Consider the following 19,929-nt stretch of genomic DNA (forward strand, 5'->3'; position numbering starts at 1 on the left):
CTCCTCTGGACGGCACACTAAGCACTTTGCCACCCGCCACGGGTTCAGCCTCAGGTGGCTCGTTAGCCCCACATCCTCCCTGTCTTTCCCCTCACTCTCAGCTGCCCTGCCTCCTGCTTCCTGCCGCTCCGATCTGGAACTGGGACGGCCTTGGAGGGAGAAAGGCTTGCTGGACAAATGAGCAGCAATTCTTCCTTGTCTTTCTCATGGAAACAAAGCCATAAAACCGGGTTGACTCAAGAAAGCATCACTGCAATGATTTTACCTAAAGCTAGTAACAGGCAAACCGGCCAGCAGGTGCCCGGACCCTCTTTTTCTCTTCTACCTCAGGTGTTACCTTTGCCTGGGAATCTGGGTTGGGGTAAACTCACTGGGCTCGGCACAGCACGGCGTTCCTTTCTCAGTATGCAGAAGAAAGAACTTAGGAGGAGGCAGCTATGGATAAAATAAGGTGGGGTGCACACCACGCACACAGCAGCATAAATCATTTTACAACAGGGCAGGAAACTCCTTCAACCTCTTTTGAGAGCTCTGCTATAATTTGCCTTTTCAGTCGACAGGGATTACCAGTTCCCTCCCTTCTTGGCAGTAGCGAGAATGCCAGAAGCTGGCAGGCTTCCAAGGCAGTTTCATGTCCCACAAATAGAACTAATACTCGTGAATGTGAAAATTCCTCCAAGTCACTCCTGGTAGGGATCATATCATGCCCACCTCTTGACTCCTGAGTAAGCGCCAGGCTGCAGAAGGCTTTTAAGCAAAGCTGCAGAGGACCCAGGGACGCAAAATGAATTGCATCCTCCTTTTCAGAAGAAAGCCCAGCTCTTTCCTGCCCACACATACGCTCTGACTTACAGCTGCTTACTTGAAAACTGCACATCATTTGATTGAAAACAACGATGACAACAACTAGGTAGGTAGCACATAGGCAATGAATGAGGCTGGGAAAATTCCTTGGATACAGTCAGAAAGCATGTTCCAACCACGTCCCTTCCCTGGGGTTTATTAGTTACTGATTAAAATGATAAACTGCAAGCCAATAAGTTCTCTTGCCCCAACTCTCTGACATTTGTTCTAGAATTATTTATTTTGGAATTTTTTCCATGCCCTTCCACAAGGCTGGCAGGTAGTAACTGCTTTCACCTGATCCCTCTGTGCTTTATTGGAGAACTGAGGCCCTTACCCTGACTTTGCTGATGGGGTGTCGGAAGCACTTGTTGTCCCCCGTCTCGCTGAGCGTGATGGCATAGAACTGTCCCTTGTTGAGGTAGGTCATGGGACCCTCCCCCTGCTTCTGACGGAGAGATTTGGTGGCTTCCAGGGTGTATTGAAATGTGCCGCTGTGAACAGAAGACAAATCGTGGTCAGATTCATTCACTTGGACATTTCTGCCTTCTGGATCAATTTCACATCAATAGCATTTTGTATGAATATTAACCAACGTTTACTCCATTTCAGAGACAAAACACAGCACATGGCAAAAGAGATGAGACCATACCAAAGGTCACTGTTAGTACACTGCACACAACATGTCTAATAGTGGCCCATAAACCAGATGGTTTAGAAGGGGAGAAAGTCCACAATGTGCCCTTCCACTTGTGCCAGGCGGAGCCAGGGGAGCCTCTGTTAGGTTTTAGTTGGTCCCTGGTAAGGCCTGAACTTAAGAATCGCTAAAATTTGTCACTTTCATCCTAGGAAGAAGCCAAATATGTGAATGCTTTTGTTCAATTTATCCGTATACCAACCTTCTTTTGTCTAACCAAGGTGTTGCAAATAGCTACATCCCACTTTAAAATATTTCAAAATGTAAAAGTCTAGAACTCATTCATTATTGAAATCTATATGGAATCTAGTTCCATAACAGGGAGTGTTTTTTGATTTGGGGGTTTTGTTTTTTAAGCCTGCAAAAGAACTCATGACAGGGTTACTGCTCTAAATCAGGAACTTGCAAACAATGGTCTGTGGGCCAAAGCCAGCTAGCTGCCTGTTTTTTGTAAATAAAGTTTTACTGGAACACAGCTACACTTGTTTGTTTATGTCTTATCTATGGTTGCTTTTGTGCTGCCACAGCAGGGTTGAGTAGCTGTGACAGAGACTGTGTAGTATGCCAAACCTAAAATACTTAGTATCTAGCCCATTACAGAAAAAAAGTTTGCAGATCCCTGCTCTTAATAATTTCCCTAATATTTTACAAATATAATTTAATTTATAGAATAAAAACACTGATTCTCCCAACTTTGAAGAATATACCCATTGTTTAAAATGAGCAACGGATATGAATCACAATCTTTTTATTTAAGATGCTCATTCAGAGTATTTATTTCTGCCACACTGCAGGAGGGCACACGGTGATGATCCAATTACAAATGCTTTGTGTGTTTTCTGAGAATCATCAGAGGTGCTTCACTGGGTCTATCTAGTTTTTTAGCTCTTTAATTTCAGTCTGTGAACGGCTGTGTGCAAAAATGACTCAAGTTTGCCTCTTAAAATGATCTGCTTACAAGATTACGGGGGACTCTTGCTTTCTATGTTGAATATTTCTGCAATGTTTGATTTTTTTTAACTTTTATAATGAGAAAGAGATTTGAAGGGCAAAATGATATTCCTCTTACATGATAAAAATCTTAGGCTTAAGCTGATAAACAAAGCAAATTCCAGAATATGTGTCTTAGAATAAGGTGGGAAATAAGTCATTCAAGACAGAACCAATTCCTCTGTCATTTTGCCTGGAAAAAGCAATTTCAAGATAACCCACTGAATCATAAATTTTGAGACCTGGACAGGATATAAGGAATCACCTAGACCAGGAGCTTGCAACTAGTCTAGGGCACAGACTGCTTGAAAAACATGAAGAAAGCCGTGAACCCTCTTCCCAGATAAAAGCACATATGAACACTAATGATTTTTAATATAATTTCAAGGGATTCACATCCCCCAAGCTCATCCACAACACAAGATAAGAACCACTTTCCTCATTTCACAGCTGAGAGACTGAGAAACTTGCTCACTCCTGGGGACAATGACAGCAGCAGAAAGAGACACCAGGTCACATGACTGGTAGGTCGATGCTCTTTTCACTGGCCCGATAGCTGGCTGCAGGGTTATCTGGATTGACAGCATGCAAATTATACATGTATTTCCACGTTTTCGAAGGTGATTTGGAACTTAATCTTCTCTGCCTCTCCTCTACCCTTCACCACCACCGCACACCCAAATTCTGGCTGGGAGAATCTGGAGAGGATGACTGGGGAGCCTGAGGCTGGAGCAGGTCCCTGAAGGAGCAGGAAGACTTCAAGCAGAAACAGAGAGAGGAGAAGAGGGCCATACACGTAAAAGTAAAGGGCCAAGAAATACAGTGCAGGACAAGGTTTACAGTAAAAAGGGACCAGCACATCGAGAGTCCCAACTACCTTCATAAGGAATTTGTGTTTTATTCTGTCTGAAATGGTGAAATCACTGATAAGTTTTGTAAATGGGATGGATTAATTCATCCTTGACATTCTCTCCAGTCTACAGGCATGATCACGACCAAGGACTTTGAACATGTGGCCCCTCTACTTAGAATGTTCTTAATCCTCCTTCTTTCCCTGGAAAACTCCTGATAATCCATCAAGATCCAGCTCAAATGCTACTTCTTGTAAAGCTTTCCTCTGGCCCCATCCCACTCACACTCCCACACACACCCAGGCCTGCAGGTCATCTCAGCTGTCTGTTTATGTATCTCTGTAGCAGGACTCATCATTTTGCAAATGTATTGCAATTCATATGACATCACACAGGTCTCCTGCAAAAGTCTATGGGCCTCTTTTAAGGACAGGTTATAACTTATCCTCAATCCCTATCTCATTGCTGGAAGATGGAAGGCACCAAAGTCTGTGAGAGCTAGTAGGTAGAAATGTCCAAAGTGGAACGGAAGGGAAAAGAAAGTGCTGGCAGGGCAACCTGTTATGTTGCAACAGCTCAGGAGCATATGCACAAGAGTAAATTGGAAGAGACAGGACAAGTAGAATAGGACATTCAGCACTTGGCAAATGCCATGAAAGTGTAGCAGGAAGGCAAGCACCTTGCACCTCTGGAGTGTGTGGCTGGGAGGATGGCATCATTAGGCACAACAAGAAATAAAAGTGGAAGAACAGATGCGAAAGAAGTGAAGAAGGAAGGAAAGAAGAGGAAAAGACATGTGCATGCTGTGCCGGAGGCCCAAGTGTCTGAGGTTTAGAGGAACATCTAAGAAGGGACGTCTAGCAGCAAAAGGACAAAGGAAGGGTACAGGTAGGTCTCAGAAAATTGATCAAGACTGGAAATAATAATTTAGAAGTCATTGTGTAGAGAAAAGAATTTGCTTTTAAAGGTGTAAAAGTATAACTTGACGATACATTTAAACAGTTATCAGTTCATCAGTTTCTAGGGGCATGTCCTGTAACCTACCTTGATGTCTGGTCATACATGTACTCCTCAGCCCCAACTGAAGCACTCCGAAATTTCTGCAAAATTTAAGAGTCATCAAAATTAAAACAAATAGGTGAGTCATTATGCAGAAAAAAAAAAAAGTGACAAATGTATCCAAACTGTTTTATCCTCATTTTAGAAAGGAAAATTATACATTTTTTTGGTATTATGTTTTCAACTACAGTGAAAATAGTTACCATTTGTGTATAGAACTTGCATACCACATGCACACTGAGAATTACATTCAACAGAAAATGCATTTATGCTTTTATTCACATGTCCACATTGACATGTCCACAGGTGTTCCTAAATTGTCTCCAGGTACTGGAAACTGTTTCCTCAAACATGTAAACATCTCTTCCATTTTCTTATCTCCAACACTTATTCCAAAAGCCACAAATTCTGAGTTAACGGAATACTCATTACAGAGAAGCCACATAGCGTATCATAAAGCAGTATTCAGAGTTTTGGGAGCATAGTTTTTGGAGCAAGACTGTCTAAAGTCAAGTTCTAGGGTCAAGTTCTAGCTCTTTTACCTGCTGCCTATGTAGACTGAGGCAAGTGCCATATTTTCTTCAGCTGTAAAATGCCTACTTAATAGTGATGAGAAGAATTAAATGCATTAGCAGAGATAAAGTACTACAAAGAGTTCCTGGAACGTGGTGAGCTCTATCTATGTGTATTAAATTCTGTTCTATACTCAGGCAAAATTGTGAAACTGAAGTTTACACTGACATTTTTTTCTTCCAACAACAACAACAACAAAAATTCTGTTCTATAGTAATCACTTGATCGTATTCAATGCCCTTCTCTAAGATCTTCATTATCACAACAGTGTTAAAAGTAATTTTGCTGAGGGAAATTCTAAGTCTTAGTATTACATGTGAAAAGGCTTGGGTCCACAGACATTCAGTTGTTGTATATTTAGCGCAAGTAGGATGCACTTTGCTACATTTTAGAACCTTCTCAAAAGTAGATGCACCAAAAGCCCTAACACTTGATCCTAAAGTGAATATAATAGAATATTGACGAAAAAGCACTTGGTGGACCACACAGATCTGGACCTTCCACTGTGGCCTTTTTTCTAGTGTCTCTTTCTAAGAACAACCATCTTGCCTTTCATTTCTCTGCCATAAACTTCCATTCTTTGACAAGTAATTCAAAGATTTCCTTCTCAGGAAAGGGTTACTCACAGCTATTTTCCAAATTTCCTTCACAATCTCTAACCACCATCACTTGAATGCAGTGTGCCCTTACATCACACTTTATATGTACATACATAGGATCTTTCTTTTTATCCAGTCTTATAAATTCTGTGGATCCGAGAAGACAGTTTGCCCTTCAAAGCTTACCCAAACGCAGCCCAGGGGCATTTGACAAATATTTGTTAACTAGTTTATTAATCATGACAGAGACTCAAAGATACAGATTTGTGTTTCTTTTGCAATCAGTCAACCAATCAACAAGGCATTAAATGGAAATATCCTGGGGCTTCAGCATCTGACTGGTGCCAAGAGACATAGAGAAAATATATAAGGCACTTTCTTTGCCTCAAAGATATAAAAATTGGTTGAGGAGGTGAGTAAATTCATACGAAAAATGACAACAACAAAAGAAACTGAAATACAGCAAATGACTAGATATGAAGGTCTACGTTAAAGCATTCATCCATTCATTCATTTATTCAGGTGTCATGACTGGAAAAGTACAGAATGAACATTACCAGGAAAGGAAGATCAGCAAAATTCTGGAAAGATTTTATGGCTATTGTGAACTTTGCTTTGACAAAGTTTGCTTTGACAAATATATTCTTAATATATTTAAGAATTAGGAAATTTTGGAGTAGGAGGGTAGCATGATGAAAAGAGCATTTAAAGAAGTGACTCCAAGACAGAGAAGATGCATTTCCAAGGTCTTCTTTGAAGGAATATGTGGTAACCTGTAACAACACATGGTGAACCAGTATTAATAAGCATGGCCCTGAATGAGTTCCTTGTCCATGCCATAGCACTCTGCAGCCTGAGGATAGGCTTCCTTACTAAAACATATTGGACTGATACATTCTAGGGTTCTAATTTCCCAGGGGATGTAAGAAGATGTGATATACTACAACTCTTCAGACTCAAAGAGACTGTCAACTATGGGCTAACAAATAAAAACTCTTAATCCAATAATATGAGCATGTAAACAAGAACTATGAAAAAATTAAAATAGTTCATATATTACTGACATGGATATTACTTTTTCCTAGTTTAAACATTTATCCTTAATTCTGTTACATTATCTTTATAATTAAAAAAAGAATTAAATGTATAGTCTACCTGGAAAACATCACAATCCTTTATGATGGCTCTAAATGATTGCTGATATGGCCAAAGGGAGAGAGGCCTTTAAAAAAAAAATATATATATATATATATATATATATATATATTTATCCTACAGTAAAACTGTAGCCTACCCTCACCCTTGGCATTTGCACTGTTCTGTACAAGGCTGCTTGTTTTTTTTGTTGTTGTCAAAGTCTAATAAATAGGAGAGACTGTCATGCTTATGCATGAAATAGAATTTAGTCAAATAAAAAATTTTGGTTAAAAAAAAAAAAGAGAGAATTAGAACCAAAACACTCAGGCCATGCTGACTACAATTACCAAGTTTCCACAACTATTTGGAAACATTTTAATATAATTTGTAGGACACCAAAAGGCAGGCAGGCAGCCAACATCACCATACCTTGCTGTGACTTGATGCAGTGCATCTATACATTTCTTAATCATTTGGCCTGAGAAAAACGGTAGCAAAGGAAGTATGGTAACATATATTTTCTAGATTATCCTTAAAGGACTTTAGACATCAAGGAATATTAGAATGTTATATTTAAATTTTCAATATTAGAATTCTAGTTTTTTCCTTGGGTGGAAGGAAAGAGACATCTGCTAAGAATCTACTACAAAAAGACAATGATTCTTTAACAGTGGTAAAATCAGATATAGCTAAATAATTCCATGTCTTTGATCAGCCACCAATTTTTTAGGTCTTATGATTCATTTATTCATTCATCCACTCTTTCAATAAATATTTGCTGAGCATCTACTTTGCATCAGACACCGTGCTAGGTGCTATGGATACCATAGTGAACAAAAAGAGAAGCAGTTCCTGCTGTCATGAAGCTTCCGATCTAGTAGATGAAAAATATTAGTCAAATAATCATTAATTTAAAAATGTACAAACTGTGTGCAAGCACTCTAAGGAAGAGCAACAGAGCTCTAGGAGAGCACATCACCACCGAGAAAGTAAAAATCAGTCCCACTGACAATCAGCCTTGATGGTTCTAACAGAATGTCCTGCTTCCAGTAGCACACAGACAAGGCCAACAGAAGATAAGCAATGCTCCCAACAGACCCCCAGAAGACAACAACACAGCTACAAAAGTGAGTAACATCCCCCCTTCTGCGGGATTGATGCTTTCTTGACAAAGATATCCTCAGCCCTGCTTTGTTCATCCCATCTCCTGAACAATGACGACTGAGGTACCCAGTTTCTAGACTGCCCCAACGTCTTGACATACGAAATCCAGAGCTGGTTGTCACTTGCATGATCTCTTCTTGACTCATCCAGAACAAGCCCAAACACTATCAAGAGCTCCTCCCAACTATCTCTTACTGAGTTGTCCCTAAGGGTCCCCTGCGGAAGCAGGCTAAATAAATGTAACTTTGACTACAGATGTGTTCATGGTAGTCTTTGGCTGGTGGACTTAGATACAAAGAAAACTGATTTTACTAGGAACTGAAAGGGGAGGACAGGGAAGGCTTCCTTGAGGAAGTCACACAGGAGGAAGGGTGTGGAAGGTAGTAAAGAATATTCTAGAATAGCATTGTCCAATAGAACTTTATGCAAAGATGGAAGTGTTCTATATCTTCACTAATGTGGTAGCCACTAGCCACATGTATCTTCTGAGCACTTAAAATGGAGACAGTGGGACTGAGGAATTGAATTTTTAATTTTATTCAATTTTAATAGCCACATGTGGCTAGTGACTGCAGTATTGCACAGCACAGTTCTGAAACATGGAGTAGCAGGCACACGGGTCCTGAGGCAGGAGGGAGCATATCAGGTTCACAGAACTGAATGACACTCAGAGCAGAGGGCACCCAGGGGAAAGATGTGCAAGATGAGGTGGGAAAGGCAGAGGAGAAACAGAACGTGCAAGGCCTTGTAAACCCGTTAAAGATTTATTTTTTTAAAATTAATTTATTTTATTTTATTTATTTATTTTTTATTTATGGCTGTGTTGGGTGTCTGTTTCTGTGCGAGGGCTTTCTCTAGTTGCGGCAAGCGGGGGCCACTCTTCATCGCGGTGCGCGGGCCTCTCACTATCGCGGCCTCTCTTGTTGCGGAGCACAGGCTCCAGACGCGCAGGCTCAGTAATTGTGGCTCACGGGCCTAGTTGCTCCGCGGCATGTGGGATCTTCCCAGACCAGGGCTCGAACCCGTGTCCCCTGCATTGGCAGGCAGATTCTCAGCCACTGCGCCACCAGGGAAGCCCACCGTTAAAGATTTAGATCTTAATCCTATAAACAATGGGATTTCAGTGAGAGGGCGTCATGATCAGATTAGCATTTTGAAAAGACCATCCCAGGTACACTGTACAAAAGTGGACAGTATTATAGGCCTTATAAACCCGTTAAAGATTTAGATCTTAATCCTAAAAACAACGGGGGTTTCAGTGAGAGGGTGTCATGATCAGATTAGCATTCTGAAAAGACCATCCCAGGTACAGTGTACAAAAGCAGACAGTATTATAGGCCAGAGATAATGATAGCTTGGGTCAGTATGGTGGAAGTAGAATGGAGATAAATGATTTCAGAGAGATTTAAGAAAGTGAAGTTGATAGAACTGATAATGACTTAGATGGGGATTATCGGAGAGCAAAGTATCAAGAAAAAAATCCTCGTTGCTTGAGAAACCAGAAGGACGGGGGTGCCACTCCACTAGAGCAGAGAACATGAGGGAAGGTTATAAGTCAGATTTTGAGCTGGTGGAGAGTCAAATAGGCAGTTGAACATAAAGGTGTGGAGCTCAGAGAGGAGAAATGGGCTGAAGAAAAAAAATGTGAAAAGTATTCAGGACATAGATGATAACCGAAGCTGCGGACATAAAGCTAAGAGCATTTTCAAGAGACAACAGTGATCAAAGCATCAAATGGTGCTGCAAAGTAACAGCTTTAACAGAACGGGGATTTCCAGAGCTGTTCTATTCAAGAGCTGGGTAGATGGCCCCTAGGAACCTAATAATAGGCCATCCAATCTCGTAAAATTTGACTATGTATAGAGAAACCTAAATCCTTCCCAAGTATAAAATGTGTATGCTAAGGATTTTCCAAAATTTTGCTTGGTGCAAAAACAAACTAATAAAATAATAGAAGTTTTAGTGGTACCATATGCACTATATCATGTGTTTAAAATAAAAATAACAAAATGGGTTGCACTAATCAAAAGTGAAGCCATGTTCCATTTCAGTACTTGAATCAACATTTTTAAGATTTTATTCTTTAAGTTTGTGGTGGAAATGAACTATCAGTTAAAAATTAGTCATGTTGGACAGGGTTTAGATCCAGGGTAACTTCCAGTATCAGTCTACAGATGAATATAACATCAATGGATATAACCATCATATGTCTGTTGGGTATAACAAATAATAATTCTTTGATTTTATTTCAGTATTCTCTGCAAACTATGTTAATTTGACAAATAACATACCAGGGACTATAATGAAATACATGGTAGAGATATCTGGTGCTCACTCATAAATCATTCTCATTCCTGAGCACATGGGAGGACTAAATGGGAAAACTAGACTTCTCAGTCCTCTTGCAGTTAGTTAAGACCATGTGACTGGTTCTAGCCAATGAAATGTGAACAGGGGTAACAGCATCACTTCCAGGTCAAAGTATTTACAACTCAGTGTGCCGTCTCCATGGTCTCTCTTCCCCAGCTGGGATGACCCTGAAGCCACATATAGAGATGGTAATGTCACAAGATGGAGGGAACCTGGATTCCTGATCAAAGGACAGGTCTGCAGACATCTATCAAGATTATTATTAGCAAGAAATAAACATTTAGTGTATCAAATCACTGAGATCTGGTGTTCCTTCATTCGTACAGTTAGACTTATGTTAACTGACTTATACAAAATTGTTGTATAGAATAGCAAATTCTTTCTTCTACTTTGATTCTTATGATGACAATTCATATGATTTTTCTATAAAAACTCTTTCTTGCATCTCTCAAGGTTTACATGTTTCCTAAAAACATGCTAGGTGTTAATACTACCCTGTTTTATATTTATCAACTATACTCTTTGCTTATTAGCTGTGTGACCTTTGGCACGTTCATAACCTCTCTGAATCTCTGTTTTCTCATCTGTAAAGTGGGAAGAGTAATACCTTCCTTGCAGAATTGTGGTATAGTAAATATTAGAAATAAAGTGTGTAAGCCACAGTGCCTGGCACACAGTAGTACTCAATAAATAGCAGCTATATAGATAGTAACCTTCTAGAGCGCAGAAACAAAGACACACCTCCTGCCCTCTACTCCCACGTCTAGCACAATACCTAACACCCAGTATAAACAAATATTTACCAAATGTTACTACAAAGAGGATACAGAATAAAATATAAACCAAATTAGCTAAAATAAATTCATTAAAGAACTTTTTAATGCTACTAGTCTCAGTTGAACCAAACTGCTCCCTTCCCTGGTATCACTATACACACACACACACACACACACACACACACACACACACACACACACACAGAGAGAGAGAGAGAGAGAGAAGAAGCCATCTCTAATAGCAAATGAAACTTGCTAATTCAACAAGTAGTAGACATTTTAGTAGTTTGCCTAAAGGAAGTGCTAGGTTTTAGACAAATTTTCCTTAGTGAAATTTACTTGGTGAAATCACTCTGAGCTCACCTGATCTTATAACCAGTTGACAGTGCCATGGCTAAAGATCATGATAGATCATTCCATTTAATTTACATCAGATCAAAATATAATATGCAATGTAAACACTGATTTCCAAGACTAGGAGAGCAGCTAAACCAAACTCGGTGGAAATAATTTTCACACTTAGTTTCTGGTAAGTTGCTTTCTCATCCACTTCAAAATAAAACCCCAAATACAATTGCTTCCTTTCATAAGCCTCTTTACCTACAACACAAACACAACTCATAACACATCCTCCAAATAGCATGATGGTTCCGTTGACATTGAACCACATCCACGGACTCTTCTGTGACTAATGGAATATTTCTGCACTGTGTGAGAAAAAGATCAGTAGCAACCCTTTAGTGAAAAAGTATGCACCTCACATTCCTATGTGGAATGATTTGCTTTTCTCTACAGAAGCACCCCTGACTGCTTGAGGGCAAATCAAATATTCAACAATACCCAAAACCCTACGAGATCCCTTGCTCAGTTTGAAAAAAAAAAGCAGCAGCAGCAGCAGGTTGTTGACTCTTTTAAGCCACACCACACAGGAAGCTAAAGAAGCAAACTTTAAGATAATATTTTTATTACAAGGACATTGAAGGTTTGATATAAAGCTACCAGAACCCAAGAAATACGGAAGCCTGGTAAGGGCAGGGGGTTTATTGTGTCTCACTTTGCTCATTCCCCAGTTTCATAGAATACAGCAGGCACTCAGGAATGACAGGCCAGGAAAAGAAGGGCTGCTAGTGTGACTTATCTACTGTGAGGCCCTCCCAACGCTGCAGAGAGCTGGTTCCTTTCGTTCCTCTTATTCTCACATGAAAGATGAGAAATAGCTAATGACGTAGACAAAGAACACTCATTTAAAAAAACAAACACATTTAAGCAAGGCACTATGTTCAGTTATGGAGCTCCTAAGAACTGGAAGGTCCCACAGTGTCTCTGAGTGTAGAGGTGACGGCTAAGGACATTGGCCCTGGAGCCCGACAGCTTGTGGCAAGTCCCATCTCCGCCACTTACTACGGTGCGACCATGGGTGTTCTTATGCTTTCTGTGCCTTGGTATCCTCATCTGGAGAACACGGATAACAATAATAGTACCTCATAGGGTTTTTGTGAGGTTTAAATGAGTATAGATCACTTAGAATGATGCCCAGCACATAGTAAGTGCTCATCAAATGCTTATTATTTTAAAATATGATTATTTAGGGTTACAATTTCAGCCTCAGGTGGCTGAATTTTGTCCCATTGGCAACTACATGGGTATCAGGCTGCAAGTATTTGGTATACTGCCACCACAGTCACTCCTCTTTAAGAAATAAGAAACCACAAGTTTTCTCCTTCGGCCATTGTCTTTTATTGACCCAGGTGGACTGCAAAATGAGACGTCAGTGACCATCGACTCAAATGTAAAGGCACTGCTCCTAAATGTTGAAGCAGCTGACCTGAACTAAAGACAAGAAAAAATGCATTACATATTCTGGGTCAAAAATTGGAGAGGTGATCTACAATTATATCAGCAATTGTTGTTCTACAAAGATCCCAAGGCAGTTAAATGGAAACAATATTGTCTTTTCAACAAATGGTGCTGGAACACTGGATATCAATGTGGGAAAAAAATGGGACTCAACCCTTCTCTAATATCAGATATAAAAATTATCTCAAAGTGGATCATAAACCTACATGTAAGAGGTAAAACTATTAAATGTCTAGAAAAAAAACAAGAGAAATCTTTGTGACATTAGGTTAGGCCAAGACTTCTTAAACTGTACATCAAAAGCATAAACTCTAAGAGGAAAATATTGATTAACTGGACTTCATCAAGATTAAATATTGTTGCTGTTTGAAAAACATAGTTAAGAAAATAAAGCGGCTATCAAACTGCAAAACGTATAACTGATAAAGGGCTACACTATTTAAGGATCTCTTACAACTTAACAAAAGGAAGACAAATAACCCAATTTTAAAATTGGGCAAATTATTTGAACAGACATTTCACAAAAGAAGTTATAGGAATGGTCAAATAAACACACGGAATAATATTCAACATCACTAGACACCAGAGAAATGCAATTTTAAACCACAATGAGACACAATCACATACACACTAAAACAACTACAGTTAAAAAGACGGACAATGTCAAGTTTGGGCAAGGATATGGAAAAGGGGAACCCTCATGTATTGCTGGTGGGAATGAAAATGTTCCAGCCACCTTGAAACAATGTCAGCAGTGTTTCACATACATTTACCACATGACCCAGCAAGTGCAGTCCTAGGTATTTACACAAGACAAATGAAAGCGTATGTCCACAGCAGCATTATTCATAATAGCCAAAACCTAGAAGCCAAAACCTAGAAGCAACCAAATGTGCACCAACTGGTGAATAAATTGTGATACGTGCTTACCATGGAATACTACTCAGCAATTTAAGAAACAAATTATTAATACAAGCAATAACATAGATGAATCTCAAAAAGATTATGCTAAATGAAAGAAGACTTTCATACAAGACTCTATACTCTACCATTCCATTTATATGAAATTTTAGAAAAAGCAAAACTATAGCGACAGAAGGCAGATTAGTGTCTGCCGTGAGCAAGAGGCGAGGGGACGGCTTCAAATTCAAACTTTTAGGATGAGGACACTTTCCACTGATTCTGATGTTGGTTACATAACTGTAAACAATTACCAAAATTCTCAATCTGTGCCCTTAAAACGTGTGAATTTAAAACAGACAAGCAAGCAAAGATCATTGCTTCTGTAAGTTCTCTGGGCACACGAGAAGAATACATAGAATCTATTTGTAAGGTACAAAGTACACATACATGTACACACTTGATTATTGATAATACCAATTCTTTCTTGAGTATTCAATCAGACCAGATCTTTAAAGAGTTATATTGTTTTAAAAAGTGATGGACAGGCCACATCTTTGGCTGCCATTTGGAAAGTTACAAACTAGAAGAGGTCAAAGTGAAAACTTTACAAAGTAGGAAATTTCCACGCAAACAGCCCTTTGTTCTTCAAAACATTTAATTTTAAGACTAAAATTAAAACCAGTCAAGGAATCTGTCATCTAAGAGGCAGGAAAACGGAAATATTCCTCCACACACCTAGGCCAATGGTCTAATAAGACCCGTTTATGAAGAAAGATGCAGACACGTTTAAAAAAACAAACAAACAAAACCTTAAACTCACAGTTGAATTCACTCATCCCACTTAAAAAGCAAACAGAGAAAACAAGTTGGGTGGTTTTGGGTTTCAGTTCCAGCTGCTGACGTAAGAGCCGGGGACTCACCTCTGTGTTTCCGTCTTTGAAGCTCTCGCTGTAGGTACTGTCCGGGGTGCTGCGCTGATCATCCTTGAGGTAGGCGCTATGGCTGGCCACGGACGGCACGCCATACTGAGTCTGCTCAAAGATAACCACGCGTTGTTCCTCACCATCTCCCCGGGGATAGTGCACAGGTGGGGCCGTGAAAACCGGTGTGAAATCTTCGGCCTTCACCACTGTGATTCCCGCCATGGGGACGACGGCTGGGCTCTCAGAGACGTTCGTGCTATACTGTTCCCGTTTTGAATTCTCCAGGTGGTCTTGATTTAGGGAAAGGTTCACTGGAACAGTCTTTAGGACCTGCACTCGGTTTTCTCCTCCACTCAAACTACTCTGGGCTCCACTGGTGCCAAGACAGTTTCTGTGTGTTTAAACCCACACCCCGCAACAGAACAGAATTAGAAACATCACCCTTCTGCAACTCCTAATAACTGATGTAAGCAAGAATCAGGGGATGCTAATACATTAGGGGGAAAGCTGATGGCCAACTTTACAATGGAAAGCAACGAATCTTTGTATCACTAGAAGGAGGACAGCTACCCATATATGCCTCCTGGTATCATGCAATGAGCGCCACCTAGAAGGTGCTATTGCCCCCCCCGCCAAGAAACAGCTGACTCTAAATCAAGCAAGCCTTTACATCTAGCTTCCAGTTCTTAGGATATATGGGAGCTGGAAGAATAATTTAAACAACATTGAAAAGAAACAATCATACAAACCAGAATGTCACACATCTTACTGACCTGGTTTCTTCAATAAGTCAGAGGCATGAAAAAAGAAAGAAAAGTGGGAGACTTGCTCTAGGTTAAGAAACTTAAAAGACATAACAATCAAATAGGATGAGCAGATCTTGTCTGGATCCTGATCTAAAAAACCAAAAAGGCACTTACTTATGAGGCAGTGGGATTTTTGAGACAACTGAATATGAACTGAGAGGTAGCTGATGTTAAGGAAGTACTGTTAATCCACTAATGATTTTGAGACTAGGTAATAAAATGTCTTTGTTTATTTCAAAAGTTGTTAGAGGTGAAATGACCTAAAGTAAGCCAGGAACTTATTTTGAATACTATTGCAATAAAAATTTTAAAAAAAGAAAGAAAAGGTCAAGATTAAGTAGGTGTAACCCAAAGTTATCAGTGCTGAACCTGGAGGATGGGATGGGTATTTGGGGGTTCATTATACCATCGTCTTTATTTATGGGTATGTTTGAAAGCTTTCAAAAGAAAACATTTTAAGTAGCTTTTTTTAAAAAGGTGGGAGCAGGATAATAAGTTAAAGGAAGAGAGTGGGAAGAATATTTTTCACTCTTCTGCAGGCTAAACTCCTTGCAGGAAAAATAATATAATGAGAATTTATCATTAGGATATTTTCACTAAATTGAGAAATAACATCAGCTCATTGATGTCCTTAGCACTGAATTACTTCCAGGGCTTAAGGAAGTGGTGTAACTGAGCTGATGTAAGACAAGATCTCTCAGATCTCAGACCTCCCGTGCTACAAAGAGAAAGGAAAGGATTTAGGAGATTAATTCTTGCCAGGATAAGATGAAATACTTTCATCTATACTATAGAATTCTGGGAGAGAGCAGAAGCAAAGAGAAACTTCTTATGAAAAGAGCGTTATTGATAGCAAAATGATTTTACTAGCAAAGTCCTTGTGGTCAGTAAGATTTGAGGCCACCTCTTACTTATTTATAGATTATTCTGAATGACAGAGAGAGAAAATGCACGTTTTGCATGGAGCCCCATCCCCAATGTCTGTTTTTTTAAAACTAGCATGTGCTTTCTGGGGCTTATAGCCATCTCTCATTGAGAGAAATATTTGAATAAAATTGGTTCTTCCAAGAATTGAGCTCTCGTGGCTCCTCTCTGTAAAGGAAATCCACTCGCCTCTGAGCTTGCCTCTCAAACAGGACTTGGTATTTTTAGCTTTGATTTTTCAGATAAAACTTCAAAGTGAAGCTTGAGGAAAGAATGGCTCCACATGAACAAAGCCAACAGAAAAATACCTGGACCTCTCTGAGTCAGCCACAGACCTGTAGAAATCATTCTAGAAACAAATCCTTTAAAGAATAAAATCGTGAGTCTATAAACATTCTGGCTTTAAGTAATAACCTGCCTTCGTGGCTAAATCAATACAATGAATCTGTATCTAAGACACAGTGAAAATTTAGAAATTATTTTTAACCTGAACCCAGTAAGCTGATGATGCCAAAACCCAGACCACCCATTTATATCAGTATTTCCTAAACCTTGTTGTTGAGAACATTGCATAGAATGTTAATACATGTTCCTCAAAGAAAGGAGACCATGATAAAATCAGTATTAAAAAAAAAAAAAAACTGCCTAAACAAGACCACCCTGGTGGGTCACAGTCATGAACACAGTAAAGGCCCCCAAGGGTTCCTCCCCTTGTTTAACTGTAACCCAGAATTTCTCGAACTCATTTGATACGGGACCCTTTTGTGGAGGAGTAACTACTAATACTTGTGGATAATGTCCTGCAAGTTGGGTGTAGGATGGTTGGTCTACGTGCATTAACTACCAAAGCAATTATCCACTTTCGGCACCTCTGGGCTTTGCACAAGCACGGTCTTACTGGCTTTGCCAAAATATTCAAAATTAATCAACTCCTCTACACTTAGAGTCCACTTCAGTCCAAATTTCTTAAGTCTTTAATTCATGCAAAACACTTGGATTCTAAACAAGAAACACAAGTCAAAATATTTTTGGTGTGCTTATAAACAAATAAATAAGCAAACTAATAGAGTTGTGCAAATCTAGTTGAATCGTCACTACCATGAGACGAGGGGACAACAGACTCGGCACCATCCTATAATGTGTAACTGTGCCTCTATAGAACAGCACCAACTTTAAAAGCTGATGCCAGAGAACTCTGGAAGTCATCCAAAAAATGGGTGATCAGAACAAAGTAAGAATTATGGTGAGATATACTGACTCACCTGCAATAGAATTTAAAATTGAACCAAACATTATAATGTGAGAAAAAAATGCAAGGCTAAGAATGGTTCATTGAAATATACTTTTAAAAAAATTGGGGTCATGACACTGAGATTACTTTTCAAAGTGGCGACTTCTGTATACGAACATTTGTAATGATATCATGTCAGCACATGCCACCTTAATTCATGAGTACATTGCAGACCAAATGCTATCCTTCCAAATTACATTCAACTGGAAGTCTACTAAGTTATAATCAGTCCATACAAGGTGGTTTGTCTATACCTCACTGCCAGTTTTTTTTTAAGGCACTCCACTGATATCACAAAAATGGCCTTTAAAATACGAGTGGCCGTCAGTCTTTAATGTTGTTCTAAAAGATACTTTAGCAAAACATGGGCTCTTTTGTCTATTATGATACGTACAGAGCACACATCTTAGATTCGTTCCCCTCCCCACCTCCACCCCCCACGCCTCCCCCAACTTTTCTGTGATTACTGGCATAGGACTTGGGAGACAGCACTTGCTTAGCCTAATAAATGCTGGCTGGATGGAGGAAAAGTTTAAGGACCTGAGAGCATCAGCCTCTTTCTCCCTGTCATCACTGCTACTCACTAGTGCCCAGGGCCCCAAAGCAGCACAGAGCGTCAGAAGATCCCTGTGGAACCACAAATCAGATGCAGACAGCCTTGATCTTCTGCTGGGGGTGTGCCTTAGAGGTGATAACACAGCACAGGGCCACTGATTGGCGGGGTGGCCCCCACTGCTAGTCGTATGACAAGATCACAATGTCACAAGCAGTTCCTAGCAAGGCCAGGAAAGATTCTGACATGTGTTTTAGCAGGAGACTTCATTTCTCCTGGCTTCATGTTTCCAAGTGGAAAAACCCCCAACAGAAAAGCACTGTGGCTTCTCCGTCCCTCTGCAGGGGAAGAGATGTATTTGACTGGTGAGTTTGGGAGAAGTAGCTGAGCAAGGTGGTTCAGACCCTTGTGGGTCCCCCTTTATGTCTGGATCATCTTGGTCAAAGAAAGGGGACACTCCAGTCACTGCGGCCATGCCATCAGTGGCCTGTCCCTTCAGGGAGGCCTGAAGTCCTGCTTGGGACCGGATGAACAGCCATATCTAAGTCAGGACTGAAATGCTACAAATTGCTGGTTCAAAATCACATTCTCTAATTAGCTGCATCAGAAATAAAATTGATTTTTTTTCCTTTTTAATTTCAATCTGTCTGTTTCTTGTTTTCAACTGGTTCTTAATTCAGTGAAGGAAAGGAGTATGACCTATGGTCTCCTAACATCTTTCCTGCCCCTGCACCCCGACAGTGTCCTCTGTCACCCATGGCTCCCTACTGGCTCCTCCCTGGACTGAAATCAGCCTGGCCTCCTTCCTCTCTCCCTTATCAAAGACCATCTTCAAATGTCTCACTCCCTCAAGGGCCTCATCGCAGTCATACACCCATTGGACGGACAGAAAAGTTCACGCCAGCAGTAGGCTATCTTGCCTGTATATCACCTCTAACTCTTGGGATTTGCAGCCCCCTTGGAAGATACTGATGGCCCTTTGCAGAATTGCAAAACCAAAAAATGCAATTTTCTCTCCCGCCTGAGAGATCCAGTTTTGTTCCAGACTCCAAAAACAGGTAGCAGACGTTAAGCTTCTTGACTCCCATATCCTCTCAAAAACAAAAGTTATAGTTTAATACTATTGTTTTCAAAAAACATAGCAAAAGAGTTTTTTGGGGAGTCAGGCATATTCCTGTATATATTATCATACCTTTTATCCTGGTCTTCTTGGCTGTCACTTGCTTTGCTTACAGACAGCAGCCTCTTGTCTCGAGGAACCTGAAAACATCACCAACCATCAGTCAGACTTATATAGATGCAACTGTGACCTCATGCAGAGCTTGACACCAGCATAAGCAAAGAAAAGGAAATGGAACATTCTCCAGAGAACGGTGGCAAATTTGCAATGGCCAGGAGATGGTTAAAGGTAAGTAGCCTGATTGGCAATGACAGTGTACCAGACACAAAAGGGTGATCATCAGCGTAGGGCCACAGCAATCCTGATTCTGCTGTGCCCTGCTGACACAGGCAACTCTCTCTCGCTGGACCTGAGCACCTCCTGAGCCCTCCCCACGTTGGCTGGGAGTGGATGAGGGGAAAGGGTAAGAGTATCTGTGCTCTGGAGCAGACAG

At 40.2% G+C, this 19,929-nt stretch overlaps 1 protein-coding gene across 4 annotated transcripts in view; it reads right to left on the reverse strand.

Annotated features, from left to right (window-relative positions):
- The window catches only part of GRHL2 (grainyhead like transcription factor 2), a 173,426-nt gene that overhangs the window by 96,597 nt on the left and 56,900 nt on the right, over positions 1 to 19,929 (reverse strand). For all 4 annotated transcript variants that reach the window (XR_005017027.1, XM_036830297.1, XM_036830296.1 and 1 more), the window contains exons 3-6: positions 19,509 to 19,576; positions 14,740 to 15,133; positions 4,426 to 4,481; positions 1,181 to 1,337 (exon numbers count right to left, since the gene is read on the reverse strand). Coding sequence is in view for 3 of the 4 variants with exons in the window: in XM_036830297.1 (XP_036686192.1) it covers positions 1,181 to 1,337; positions 4,426 to 4,481; positions 14,740 to 15,133; positions 19,509 to 19,576 (675 nt within the window). In the remaining variant the exon portion in view is untranslated. The remainder of the gene's footprint in view (positions 1 to 1,180; positions 1,338 to 4,425; positions 4,482 to 14,739; positions 15,134 to 19,508; positions 19,577 to 19,929) is intronic.

Source organism: Balaenoptera musculus, chromosome 17 (genome assembly GCF_009873245.2).
Source record: "Balaenoptera musculus isolate JJ_BM4_2016_0621 chromosome 17, mBalMus1.pri.v3, whole genome shotgun sequence".
Classification (NCBI taxonomy): Eukaryota; Metazoa; Chordata; class Mammalia; order Artiodactyla; family Balaenopteridae; genus Balaenoptera; species Balaenoptera musculus.